The following is a 14,787-nucleotide window of genomic DNA, read 5'->3' as shown; positions in this document are numbered from 1 at the left end:
TAGCATAGTTTTATTTTCAATCGAAGCTGAAAAATTGGCTAAGAAAATTAACAATTTCATGGCGGAATGCTGGATTGTGGTATTTTGGGGACTTTAAACTAAATCTTGAATGTTACCTGTTGATTGCTGCTGAGCTTCCGTACATATTTGAAAATATGTAATAAATTGTATTCAATGAAAATTTGTATAATTGATAGTTGAAATTTTGAGAAGCATATATTTGAAAAATGTATGTGGTAACTTTTGAAATGTAAAATAAGATTTTTCTCTACATTTATTCAAAATCTTTAATTATGATACTTTTTAATAAAATTAACTTAATATTGGGATCACCGATGACACCAAAATATATAGAGATCACACCGATGACCCCAAATATATGTTGTGCCTTACCGCTGCCACCAAAATATGTAAGGTACGCTGCCACCAAAAAATGTAAGACCCGCTGTCACCAAATAATATGTGGAGCGCCGAGTTAGTTAAGTAGATCATCACAACAGCTCATAGAACCCTTAAAGGTCTGATCGCTGTTCAACATAAAAATTGATCATTGATATAATTTGTTTGTGATTATTTATTTCATAAAAAATTTACTTTTTACACAACCGCCACTGCAAATACAACTGACTCAACTACTCAACTAAAAACTAAAAACTAAAACTGAAAATTACATGGCTACAACTAACTGAAATCTACTCCGGCTGTTAATTGCCCCGACAACGTTATTCAAAGGCTCTTCATAATATTCTTAAATAAGGCGGTATAATGCATTTTAATGTAACATTTTTTTTTACCTTGTTTACTTGTTTGAGTGCATAAAGAATTTCTAAGAGAAAGTTAACAATAGAATGATATTGATAAGAAATAACGCTATCAATGCACGTGTGTGTGACTACAATGATAAACTACATTGAAATAGGTTAGGAATGAAAAATCAAATATATTGGTAGTTTATATATTAACAGTTAGTAGTAATAAATACCGGTGATAATAATAAATGCGAACGAAGCACGTAGTGGTTAACACTATGTATGAAAAGTTGGTAACGAAGAATGAACCTTCTAACACATCGGAGCAAACTGATAAACAATGAGGATATGATGAGTTTTTCACTTAATAATGTTGCTAAACTGAACGAAATATAATATTTATATCTGTTGTTGAATGACAGCAGAAAATCTGCTCTGGCTCTAAGGTTGTCCACGTTTCACTAAAACTCAAGATGGACAAGGTAAACATGGAGCTTCTATTTTATGTATATAATAAAAAATGAGTAAAATAATGTAAAGATAAATAGTAAATAGTATGTAAACTAATTGGAGATAATATAATTTTTTTAGAAAAATAGCAAATTTTTGTACACGGTTTGATGGCGTTTAGGTATATTTGAAATAGTTCACTCTGGTTACCAACTCCTCATTTAGTTTGCACTGTATATTGTAGACTGCAATATGCGATTCTTAAATAAAATTCTACAGTAATTAAAACTTATTAGTCCTACAAGCTCGTTGTGATGACTTTCTAATATAATGACGGCTTTATAGATGACAACCCAAAAGTTTTTTTGGTCATCTTTTTTTGATAAACCTATCATTGGAATGATACTGACTTTATACTGGATACAGCAACGCTTGCAAAAGCCAATTTTACTTGGGAACATATTGTTATATATATTTTCAAGTGAAAACTGATGTCACCACTGTTGAACATCAGGTTGTCCGAGGCAGGTATCGACCCTGTTACTTCTGATTCACAGTTTTAACTGAAATGGGTTTACGGAATTTCATATGTAGAACTAGATATTATGCAAACTGGACTATTAAATTCATCAAAATGAGTTTGAGCTAGTCTTATATTTAATGCTGTTTTATATAAAAAGCATCTTATCAAGAAATCTTGGAAATTAGTCGGTTTATCAACCAGGCCAAATCTGTTTACCGAATTAGGAGTGTCTTTAACATCCTGCGTTAGGCGGAGCTCGGAGACAAAGTTTCGCAGAGACGTTTAGTTATATATGTTTCGACAATTATGTGGTCGGAGTGTACAGCCGCCTGTTAGCGTTAATTTAAACGGTCCACGAATTTCAACCTATCATTACATCGAGGTCTGGAGCGCGCGTCACGCGGACCGAATAAAACGGTGTAGAACTCGTCACGCGAGCCCAAAGTGTTGTAAAAAGCGTCGACATGTGACGTCACGTCGGGAAGAATAATTGACCTTATTGCAAGAGTGCGGAATGTTTGAAATTTTGAAAGACTTGTTTGAATTACTAATGATTGCACGAAATGCTGCGGGCTGTGTTTATTTAAAGCGAATTTAAGGAAAAAAAATGAGAACGGGATGATTTATACGAAAATAATAACAGGGGGTTTTCAATTTTTATATCGCTCCTTCCTTTCACAAGCTGAATCAAAATTGTAATAAGAAAACTAAATTATATCATCAAATCTGTTATCAATTTGATTATGCAGTATTTCTGATAATAAAACCTTTAAAAAAAATTATTTATAGAGTATTATATGTAAAAATTATGCTTGAACAACTAATAATTGTTTTTAATCTTGGTCAATGATTGTTTTTGTAGTACTAAATTACATTAAAAAAATATAATAAAATATACAAAAATGAATTAAAATTGATGACATAAAATAAAACTTTAAACCGGCTAAAACCGTTTTTTATAAAAAATACTATTCTAAAACCGTTTTTTCAAAATGGTGTTTTTTTTATAAATGTATCGTTACCGTTATTATTTTGTAAATTCTATCGTTTAATCTGAATGCATAAAAATAATTTATTTATAAGCATATCAATGTGCTAATCTTATCATATAATATTAAAAAAATAGAAATTTGGTTTTATTTTCCGAATATTTTATCAGTAACCTTAATCTTAATTCATAATAAAGTATATATACATAATATCTCTATATAAATGTACTCTATATAAAAATAAAATATAAAATATAATAAAAATACAAAATAATTCTATATAGAAGTTAGTAAAGCAATAAAACTAAATTCGTTTGTTATTTGAACTTTATTATTTAAATCAATCGATTTTTTCAAGGATGAAACAAACTAAAAATATGCTTAGCAGATATATTTTTAGATAATAAGAGCATTCCATTCATAAAGTCGTAACGACACAAAAGAACGAAAATCATTTGACGCGTGTCACAGATGTTTCATAAAAAAAACATATGACTTACACAACTATAATTAATGAACTTTCTCTGCTAACAAGTAACATATTTACACCCGACTTACTTTTAAAATTAATTATAACAGAAACTTATAGATTCTGTATATATGAGCGAGAACAAAATCTTGCGCTTTAATATTAAACCCATTCAGTAAATTATACTATTCCCAAATGTTTTATTTATAAGAATGCTTAATTCATGCAAAATGTATCATATTATTAACACGCCACGAGCAGATTTGAACATATGATTGTGGGAGTACAAATGTTTCTAGAATTCTTATGAATGAGTCTGTTTTAGAATAAATTTGTAAAACGAACTATTTTTAGCTAGACTTATTTTAAAGTACAATGAAAACCACCTACATTTTAAATATATACGATACATTTAAAATCGAATAAGTAATGTAGTTTAGCATGATATCCGGCCATATAGGGATTCATCTTCATGCACGGCAAGCGTAAAATATTTAAATTAATTCAAATATTTCCTTATTCGCAGCGAACGGGTCGTTTCTGCCGGGCATGGAACCGAAACGACAACGCACTGCATACACGCGGCACCAGCTGCTCGAATTGGAGAAGGAGTTCCACTTCAACCGCTACCTGACGCGGCGGAAGCGCATCGAAATCGCTCACGCCCTGGTGCTGTCCGAGCGGCAAATCAAGATCTGGTTCCAAAACCGCAGAATGAAATGGAAAAAAGACAATAAATTACCCAATACCAAGAACGTTAGGAGGAAAACAAATCCTGCAGGAGTCACGACGACCAAACCAGGTTCTGGAGGAAAAAATAGCCGAAGCAAGAATTCCAACAACAACGACAAAAAGAAGGCGAATAATAATGGTATAGTCACATCTTCTGTAGAATCAGCGGACGCAATGCTGGACGACTTAGGAGTTAACTTGGGTCAACATCCAGGAATGATGCACACGCATCCAGGAGGCACCGGTATGTCCCATTCGCATCCCATGCACGGAGGATTGATTCCTGGAGAACATTTAGCGGCTCTTGGACAAATTACACCCCTAACCCCATCTTCGTCGAGTGGCGGACTTGCGGCATCTGTACCTTCTAATTGCACGCCCAGCCAAGGGGTTCCTCAAGTCACTATCAAATCTGATTATGGCCTTACGGCGTTGTAATGTCACAACAAGCTGGCGAATAGTATTCTGACAATTGCAGTGCACGAATGTTATTGACTATAAATTGTTCATTTGAAGTGAATTTTATACGATTATGGTCGGACAATCATAAATGGTGATGTGCTGTGTCAGTATTTGACCTCGTGGTAATGTGATAAATACATTGGATACTTAAAAATTATTTCGAACAAATGCTAGTGTTTGATTTGTAAGGACGAATTGCAATTTCTATATAACTTGATCAGATTGTACAAAATAATTATTGAGTGTAAATTTGTGTTGATGCATGTGTCACTGATGCCAGGAATGAATTAAATATAATTGTTTGATATTTTATTCCTTAAATGTGTTTAATCAACAATAATTTTAGTATAGATTTGATGTTCTATTATTAAATTTATTTTGATGTGAGATAACCTTACACACTTGTAATGCTTATTGTGTTTCATTAATTAAATAATTATGGCCAGTATAGTACACAATATAAAGAGCATTTGATAAAGCTATTCAAAACCAAAATATATTTTTTAATAAAAATTTCAAATATAATCCGCGTTTGCAATGCTATTATTATTGTAATATATCAATTATTTTGCTAGTAAAAATGGTTAGAAAACGATTAAAGCCATATGGAATGTGCCAGTATTTAAATTTAAATATAACGCGTAATGCTGCCATTATTATTATAAAGAATATTTGAAAATTGTTATTTAAATTTTGTCAATTCTAACAACATGTAAATTTTAATATACGTTTAGATCATGTATGCAATCAAAATAATTGAGTTTTATTATCCGTTGTTCATTGAAACTTTCATATTTATTGTTTTATAGTAACAATGGAAAATACATCAGATTTTCTATAGTAAAGATTTTAATTGCAAATTTTTTCTCTTAACAAATGCTTTATGCCTGGTCTCAGAATTATAATAAAGCAAACACAATTTACTGAAAATTGTTAACAATGTGACAATTATGCAATGCATTTATTGGTTATCAATTTAAGATTAATGAATAAAAAACATTGACCGTTCGTCCTGGAATTATGTCAGATATTCCAAAGCTTGGACATAGTGAACATAGCAAATTGACTTTTGTGATGATTTTATAATGTAAGACACATTTCCAATTATTATTTCTGTAAAATATGTATTCTTGATGAACATTACACGAAATGCAAAAACAAATGTGGAAAATATTTTAACTGTGAAGATTAGGTTGCATTTCGCGTAATTTTCATTTATAGTATTAAGAGAGATTAAAGTACTAGTACATATTTGTAAATTTATTAGTATAATGAGATATATACAAAATAAGGACACACTTAATAAATAAATATGTATACTTCTATAAAACACTGTTTCATTCAAAATATTTCAGAAACAATCTAGAAAATAAAAAAAGTTGTTTTTATCGATAATGATGGCCACTATTTTAGACGAGCCGAATAACTGTCATATCTTTTTTTAATATATATATATATATATATATATATATATATATATATATATATATAAAGAAAATGTTGAAAAAAAAGTTATATAATGTTTAAAAAGCGTGTTTGAACATGTGTGTCCCCGGACTTTTTCTTTTCATTTTTTCGATAAATGTAATTGCATTGACTAAAACACCAATGTGATTAAATTTAATAATTAAATAAAAAAATTATTAACTTCATTCATGTTAAATTTGGTTATTGTATTTTAAGTCATAATTTCAAATTATTGTTATAAGCTATTTTAAAGTTATGACTATTGTTGATATAAAATCATTTCACTGACAAAAATTTTGATAACATTTTTACCATAAGCGCAACTTTCAGTTTGTACATTGTCAAGTTAAGATACTAGCGTTTGTGTCTTTTAGAGGTTATATTTTAAGTGTGATCGTATAGCAAAAACATTGTTTTTTGTCTAGCAACTCATACGAATATAACCCCATAACATAACAATTCTATTTTATCTGCGAATTGACTTCTAAGTTTTGGTTGAATAAATTATGATATTATGGAATAAAAATAATAAATAATAATAAAATCAAATATTTGTAAATAAAAAATAGTAACAATAACACTAACTAATGCGAAATTTTATTTAAAAAGTAACTTTAGTTCTAATAAAAATATTAAATAAAACAATAAGCATGCACTTTGATCAACACGTTTGCAAGCGTGAATGTAATAACATTCTTTTTCATTGTGATGCAGAACATGACATGAATGCTATAGCATTTAATGTCAATTATTTTGAATCAAACCTTAAATTTTTGTAACTATTATAACTGTCAAGAAAATGACTAACTGATTCTTTGGGTGTTTTCGTATTATCTCATCTTTTCCCGTAGTCACTAATTAGCTTGGGTAGGTAAATTGCGTAAAATAGAAGCGTATTACTTGACGTGGATTGCTATAGCAGTCGTCTTAAGTAAAGATTAAAATTTGATTATTTAACTATCCTTATAAACAGCGTTTAATAAAATTTCAGATGTCACAAACAATTTCAAAATAAACGACTGTCAATTTTTGTACCTTTGATGTCCGCGAATGTGTTAAAATTATTAAGCACAGACATTTCAAAGCATCTAATTTATTTTCAGTCAAAGTTAAACAAATCAAGTTCAAAACACTAAATACTATCTTTACTGCAGATACTATAGCATAAAATTTTCTTCTTAACCCGTTAAAGTTTACAACCAAACGACATCTAAAATTTATTTAAATTTCTTCGTATTGAAAACTTTCTAATATACACACTTTTTCATATCCAAAAATATAAATATCCACCAAGTCTAAAAATTTCACGGTCGGTATGCAAGATTTATTTCTATTTATTGCCCGTTGTCTCTTGCGAAAAGGCTCATATATCATGCAAATGTAAACGTCGCATGTGCATATTTTGTCGTGCGGCAATCAAACAAGAAAAATTCGCCGTGAAAGGGTTGAAGCAGAAGAGTTAGAAACCCCCGCTGGTCAGTCAAACGGATTAGTAGAGGATAATCCGTCGTTTGTTGCAAATTACAAAACGAAATTCGGCAATAGGCGCCGACTACTGTGTTACAACCGGCTACTGGCGAAATACGCACGCCGGGCGCACATCAAACGGCTTTGTGAAGACTTAAGGTATATTTTGCAAGCAATTATATTATTGCTGTTTTGTTGTTATTGTCAATGGTAAAAGTCAACCCTTAATTCCTCGTATCGATGACAGAAGATAAGTTTTGCACAAGTCCACGGACGGCATACAGGTTTGGAATGTGAATTTCTTCAACTGGACAGTAAATAAAATTGTAAGATACGAAAATTTTAGTGTCTAAAAGTGTATGTTAAATAGTGGAGCATGGCATCGTGCCTTAAGGCAAATTGCTGGAACTTCCGGTGGCCAAAAATTAAAGTTTTCAAAAGAGCTTTACAATTTTTTGAAAACTTTCTATATGAAAATTTGAATCTTAAAATTTTGAAAAAATTTCACATTGATTTAATTAGTTTTTTTTTTAATTTGAACTTTTTTCAAAGTAATCGCTATTTTAACTGCGTAGAGACGAAATATCAAAGCGTCTAAGCGCCGCGTCGCAGTTTAAAGAATGGACATTGGTATGGGACCCATAGAATTAAAATCAAAATTTGTACTTATTATTAAAATCTCTATAAAATCTGATAATTTGATGTGCATATGTCTAATGATGATTTTTGTCCGCTAAACCTGCCTCCCTAAAAATAAGTTCTTCATTTTGTCAATACAGGTAAAATGTTTTTTGAATTATTAAAATCGGACGCTGCGTTCTCTTAAAAATTGAATAACCATTTTTGGCACATTTTGCCCTGTATCTTCGAAACGCTGCACCTGTTTTTGTCAAAAACTAATCAGCACGTCTCTTTATCAATGGGAAGCGAATAATTTTTGAATCATTTAAAACGGTTGATTTATGTTCTCAAAATCGTCGACAAAATGTTGTATCCGCACATACATACAAACTTGGGGAAGTTTATGCAACTTGCGTTGAGGTTCAATGCCGCTTACAACTTCTTATTGTACAGAATCATAGCCTTAAAACTCGACATTTCAGAAAATATTTTGATTTTTTTTGAACAAAATTAAATTCCAAATGATCACTGTTATATACGCAGACGAATATACTCGTAAATACACAAAATTCTGCATGACTTTTCCACTTTCAGTTTGTTTTTTAAAAAAGATTGCTCATTGTTAGTCAGTAATAATTTATTCTATATTTGATCTTATTCTGTAATATCTATTATTACTATTTTTCATATAATACATGTAGTATTTGAAATAGTATGAAAAATATTTTACCTTTGCTGATTTAAGTGCGTAGAAACTATGTTGATATGAAGTACATACCTGAAACAAATAAACAAATTATTGATAGAATTGAGATTTGTAGTAAGCAATATAATATATATATATATATATATATATATATATATATTTTAATAACGACATATATATTTCTAATACTAAGAAAGTTAGTTTATTTTATTCTCAACATCTGTATCTTTGAATACTAAAAAGCAATTTTATTTTTATTTTAGTATTTTTGCATAAATATTTCTTTTATTCAGTATTGAGAATCCATTTTCAACGTTTGGTGCAAAAATGTATCAGTACTTATTGAATATTGGTTATAAGTATTAAATATAATGTTATAAATCTCTTTATTAAATAAGAAAATAATCTAAGCAAATAACAGAATTTAATAGTTTAAAAGCACAAATGTATTTGATATTTTTCTTTCCAAATTTTTAGAGTGCTCCATTTGCGCTATTAAACTTTCTCGATAAGGTTTTGGTAAGTAAATTATTGAATAAAGGTTTTCAATAGAAAAACGAGGTTTTATGGTAATCCACTAAAATTTACCTAATTATATTGGAGGAAATTTATTAAATTCAGTGTCAGATGTTACAGTTGTTTTAAAGCACAACAGTTTGAAATGTCTTGCTTCGTACCATTTGCTATTGTAGGGATAAATCAACCTTCCAAATGATATCAAGTGTAATATAATAACCAAAGTGTAATGAGATATTAATAGTCTTTTATAGGAGAGGGACTATATGTGTATATACACCACTATTTGAAGTATGCCTGATAAGAAAGAGAATGGTGAACCACTGGGTTGCCTTCTCGAAAGCCAAGGAGAATTGCTGTTCAAATATAAAAAACGCAGTATAAAAACATGAAATGTCATTTTATTCTGAAAATATGCTACAAATATGCTAAAAAAACAACGGCAATAAATGTATATTTTTATTGTAATTTAAAGAAAACTTACTAGAGGCGAGTACTAAAGATGCTTTTAGAAAAAATCCCTAATTACCAGGATTAATGACTCGGAACAAAAATAATGAAACATTAGATATAATGCGCCTGCAAAAATCATGCATTGCATAAAAAATATTTCAGCATATTATAATTAAAATGCAAATGCGATAAGAAGCAAAGTAGTAGGTTGCAGAAAACATAATTTATAACACTCAAGAAGTGCACGAAGCTCATCTATACATAGTTTTGTTAATTGCAGGACAGATAATGAGATCATTAGTCAAATTACCTGCCTTGAAAATTAAATAGATGAGCATCCTGACTCTATGCACGGTAGTTCGAGTGAAATCATATGTGTTGCGTATTATTCAGGGCTGTGTGATAAAGATTAGGCACGCTTTTTCATCAAAAATTACCAAATGTAATAAAATCTTATTCTATATGTTGTGAGCTTCTTAGTGAACCCAGGTTCGATACCCATTTCCGTCAGGATGATGTCAAACTGTAGAGACATCAGTTTTTACTTGATTAGCAAAAGCCCTGCTGTATCAATAAAAAATGCATCTCTATTACAAAAATAGTAATAAAAAAATGCATCACATAGAGATGGGACAACTGTTTGGAAAATGAAAAAAAATTGAAGAATTGGTGAAAAATTAAAAAAAATAGACAAACAAGGTAACTATGGGAATTATAATTTTGTATAGAAGCTATAAATAGAAGATACAAACTAAGAAATAGCGAAACAACAACACTTATCAAATTAAAGAGAGAAAATATATAATAAAATGATAATCATTTTATTATCTAGTTTCTCTCTTTAATTTGATAAATGTTGTTTCGTTCAGTTACCCAGTTTATATATTTTTTTCAATTTTTCACCTTATAGATCTACAAATGATTACACAAATTGTATATCGAAACGTTTGAAATTAAAGATTATTTTATAAAATTTGTTTTTTTGTTGATGTATCGCCCTTAGAGAATTTATATATATATATATATATATATATATATATATGTACTTGGCAAAAATCTTGTTAAATATTTATTGAATAATTTAATCCTGTATATCCAGTATATCCCTGTTACAAATAAATTAAAAAAGTAGTGGTAAACGCACGGCTTACGAGAGTGAGCGTTTCACTGATAGCTGATTTTAATTAGCGATTGCTCCAAGATTTGAGACAGCTAATCGTCCTTTTGCTTATGAATATTAATGAAATATTTGCATCTTTAAGGTCATACTGTTTCCGAGAAACTTTTTCAATTTCAGCAAAGAAATGTATTACGTATATATTTGTTGACAGATTATAATTTTACAGGCTGATTTTATTATTCGAAGTCTAACGATATATGTTTAAAATAGACTTTTGTATACCGAAGCATACTTGAAAAATATCCGATAGTAAGGATCTTTACTATTTGTGTGATCATAAAGAAGTACTAGCATTTATGGATAGTGCAAAAAAAAATTATAATACATTTATTTTGCGATCTTGGAAACTATAAGCAGAAATGGTTAACAATGTATAAAAAGAGAGAACATTATGATCGGATATTAATAGATACGTTCAGTAAAGAATCTACTAGGAGTATAATATAAATAAAAACAAAAACAAAAAGAAGCATCGTGCCTTAAGGCAAATTCGTAAAACTTCATGTAGAGAAAATTAAGAATGTTAAAACAGCTTTAAAATTCCTGGAAAACTTTGAACATATTTGATTTTTGAGCATTTTGGAATATTTGAAAAAATGGTCTTTTTTGAAAAAAAAATTATTTTTAATTTTGAACTTTTTTGAAAATTTTGAACTTTTTTCAGAACAATCGCGCTGCGCGTACCTGCTTTCGAGATGACATTTTGATGCTTATAAACATTGGTACGAAACTCATAGAAATGTAAACAAAATTATACTAATTATTAAAATCTCTATAAAATATTTGATAATTTGATGTACATATGTCTAATGATCATTTTTGACAGCCAAATGGATTTCTCCTCGAATTCGATCTCCAAAACCGCTGAACCTGGCTTGCTAAAAATTTAATCAGTTCTTCATTTTGTCAATACAAGTAAAATCTTTTTTAAATTCTTAAAATCAAACGCTCCGTCCTCTCAAAAACTGAATTACCATTTTTGGTATTTTTTGTCAAGTATATCTCCGAAATGACTGGACCTTACTGCCAAAAACTAATTAGCACGTCTCCTTATCAATAGTTCGTGTTCATAAAATCGTCGACGAAAAGTTGTATCCGCACACACACATTTATACATACATTTTTTTTCTTCTGAAGTATGCCAAAATGATCACAAGCTTTTGAAACGTGAAGACATATAGAAATTTTCGTTTGCAATTTTTTTGCCATTACTATAACTTACCCCACGAGAAGTTAAAACTTTAGTGACTGTTAACCCTATAAGGCTCATTTTTTCTTTAATTTGTAACAAAAATATATTGTTTGTAACTGGTTATCAGAAGATGAGGAACTCTTATAAAAATGAAAATAAACCCTTTCGTGAATATTTGTATTATTACATTGCTATATGTCAGTAGCATCTATAAAGATGTCAAGACAAGTCGCTAATCATAGTTTTATGGCTATAGGAACGATTGAGGTTGGTGTTCAACATATGAAACTAGGCGCCTTGTAGTGTTAACTATTAGCCAAATAAATGAATAAAGGTATAGTGAGTATCAAAAATTTTAATCAATTTTATTTACACTAAAAATTACATGACATTTTTCCTTAGAGAATATGACTTGAGCAACGTTACTCTAAAAGTGGAAACTCAAATTCGGAGATTCAGCTCAAGTTCGGAGCTTTCTTCCTTTAGTTTCTCTACAGAACTTCGGACAGAAGCTTTCAGAGTAAAGTTTTGTCAGTGGTCATCGGTTTCATTGTGTTAATGAAGCCGCCGGACCCCAATCAAGCGACGGTGTCCCGCGGGAATTTGCAGTGGACCGCGGTCGCTCTCGCCAGCTCAACACGGCATTAGGACTTGTCAACATGAATGTCCGAAACTTCGCCGCCGTTAAAGGTACAGCAAACGCCGACACATTGATGACCAAACTAAGACCAATTCCCGATAGAAATCGGTGTTTTCCAACCGAAAAGGTCGGACGGATGAAACTGAAGAGCGGCTTCAATAAAGAAGGTATGGTAGTTCTTAGTAATAAGCCTTTTCTGATATATGACAGAGGTACTGCGAGCGCTACCATGTTCTTGTATCAAATAACAATGACTTTCAAAATTGTCAATACAGACCGAAATATGGATGTTTGAATATCCGAGCGAAATGATAAACAATTGATTCATCGCAAGCAAAGAGAAAAATATTTAGGGGTTTGGTAAAACGCAAGTCGGTGCCAATTTCCTTAGAAACTATTCTTACCAAAAATTAAAATTTTTAAAAAAACTTCAAACGTTTTAAAAAAAAATAGATTTTTGAAAATTTTGATTTTTTTAAAAACTTACTTTAAAAAATTTTATATATATTTTTTTTGAAAACTTTAAACTTTTTTCTCAAAGCAATAGCGCTGCGTAGCTGTTTCAGAACAGCATACGCGCTGCGTCGCAGCCTAACCGATACACATTGATACGGAACCCTTATAAATATATACAAACTTTGTTGTTATCATTAAAATCATTAAAAAATATCGTATAATTTGATGTGTATGTGTCAAATGATCATTTTTCACCACCAAATGGCATTTACTTTTGCTTTTGGATCTCCGAAACTGCTTGACCTGACTTCCCAAAAATGTAATCAGTTCTTCATTTTACCAATACAAACAATGAAGCGACAAAATATAAACAAAATATTTTGTGTAATTTCTGATCTGAACATTTTCCCGTCAATGCAAATAAAAAGTTTTATTTAATTATTCAAATCGGTTGATCCGTGTTCTCCAAATCGTCGACGAAAAATTGTATCCGCACATACACACACACAAACACTCGCCTTTGGATCCAAAAACCGTAGCTTATATGGGAAATAATCGCTCAATTGATAACTAATACAACACTGTTAATACAAATGCTATTGAATATAAATAAGGATGACGATATCAAAATTAAGATGATTTCAAATCATAATGTTGTGGATGAGCCTAGTTGATGAGAGTAACAAAAATTAGCATAAGAAAGTCGAATAAAACAAAAATTAGGGTAAGAAAGTCTAACAATAGATTGTAAGTTTTGACATATTTAAATGGTTTGTATATTAAAAAATTTGAATATTGTAAAATGATTGTAAAACTCGTAAATTGGCAAAATTAAAAAAAGCTGCATAACTGGCTATCTTAGTTAGACAAATTTAAATATGCATCAAGTGTATTAATAATGCGTAGTATTGTCCCAAGGCAGGTCCGTGAGCTGAGTTAAACGACAATTCAATTCAAAGAGAAATGTGAGAGATTTCCCATTGCCATTTTAAACCGCAGTGCCCGAAATGAGCTATTTTCAATTGGAAAAATATTTTTGATCTATATTTTTAAGTAAAAATGGACATCGCTACTGAATGATATCAGGTTATCCAGAGCGAGAGTTTGAACTCACGATCAAGTATATTAAAGAATGTTCTGCTTTATTCAATGATACCTATTATAAGTTTGTTCTTAGATGTTGAATGCATTACATTATAATCCTTAGAACTATATTTATATCCTGCAATTCGACTTTATCCTTTCCATAACATATGCAGCTTTGCATTATTCAAGTTCGCCATTGCTTCCGATCGAGATTGGTTTTGCAAATGCATTTGACAGAACGGTGACAAAGACCGATTTACTATTATAGGGATAGCCACCCCGAGAGTTCGCAGAAATAATCTACTCACACATAAGTATAAAAACCTCCGACTGTCGCACACGTGCCGATATAAATGAGTACGTGGAGAGCTATTGTCGAGTACGATTGGACGAAACATACATAGCAAAGCGAATATGTGGACTCGTTCGACCGTACTGTTTTCACTTAAAATAAAACCCTCCGAAAAGGAAAATGACGTTGACGGGCGAACGGTTCTAAAAGTTCCCTCGAGTATACCGAACAGGGTAGCTAAGCGTTGAGAGCGAGGGAGGACCGTGTGTGTGCGCCATGTGGATTGGAGCCGAACTCGAAGGGGCGAATACGGTTAGATTGCTGCAGTCCTAGAAAA

The 14,787-nt window shown here is 30.6% G+C and overlaps 1 protein-coding gene across 1 annotated transcript in view; it reads left to right on the top strand.

Annotated features, from left to right (window-relative positions):
• The window catches only part of LOC113376082 (homeotic protein deformed-like), a 61,566-nt gene extending 57,216 nt beyond the window's left edge, over positions 1-4,350 (top strand). Inside the window, exon 2 of the mRNA XM_026616007.1 lies at positions 3,707-4,350. Within this exon, the coding sequence (XP_026471792.1) occupies positions 3,707-4,350 (644 nt within the window). The remainder of the gene's footprint in view (positions 1-3,706) is intronic.
• The last annotated feature ends 10,437 nt before the right edge of the window (positions 4,351-14,787 follow it).

This window comes from Ctenocephalides felis, unplaced genomic scaffold, assembly GCF_003426905.1.
Source record: "Ctenocephalides felis isolate EL2017-DRISC unplaced genomic scaffold, ASM342690v1 CF-g0.4_SCAFFOLD_01886, whole genome shotgun sequence".
In the NCBI taxonomy this organism is placed as follows: Eukaryota; Metazoa; Arthropoda; class Insecta; order Siphonaptera; family Pulicidae; genus Ctenocephalides; species Ctenocephalides felis.
Note: the sequence above shows the minus strand (reverse complement) of the source record. Positions and strands in the feature narration are given on the sequence as shown.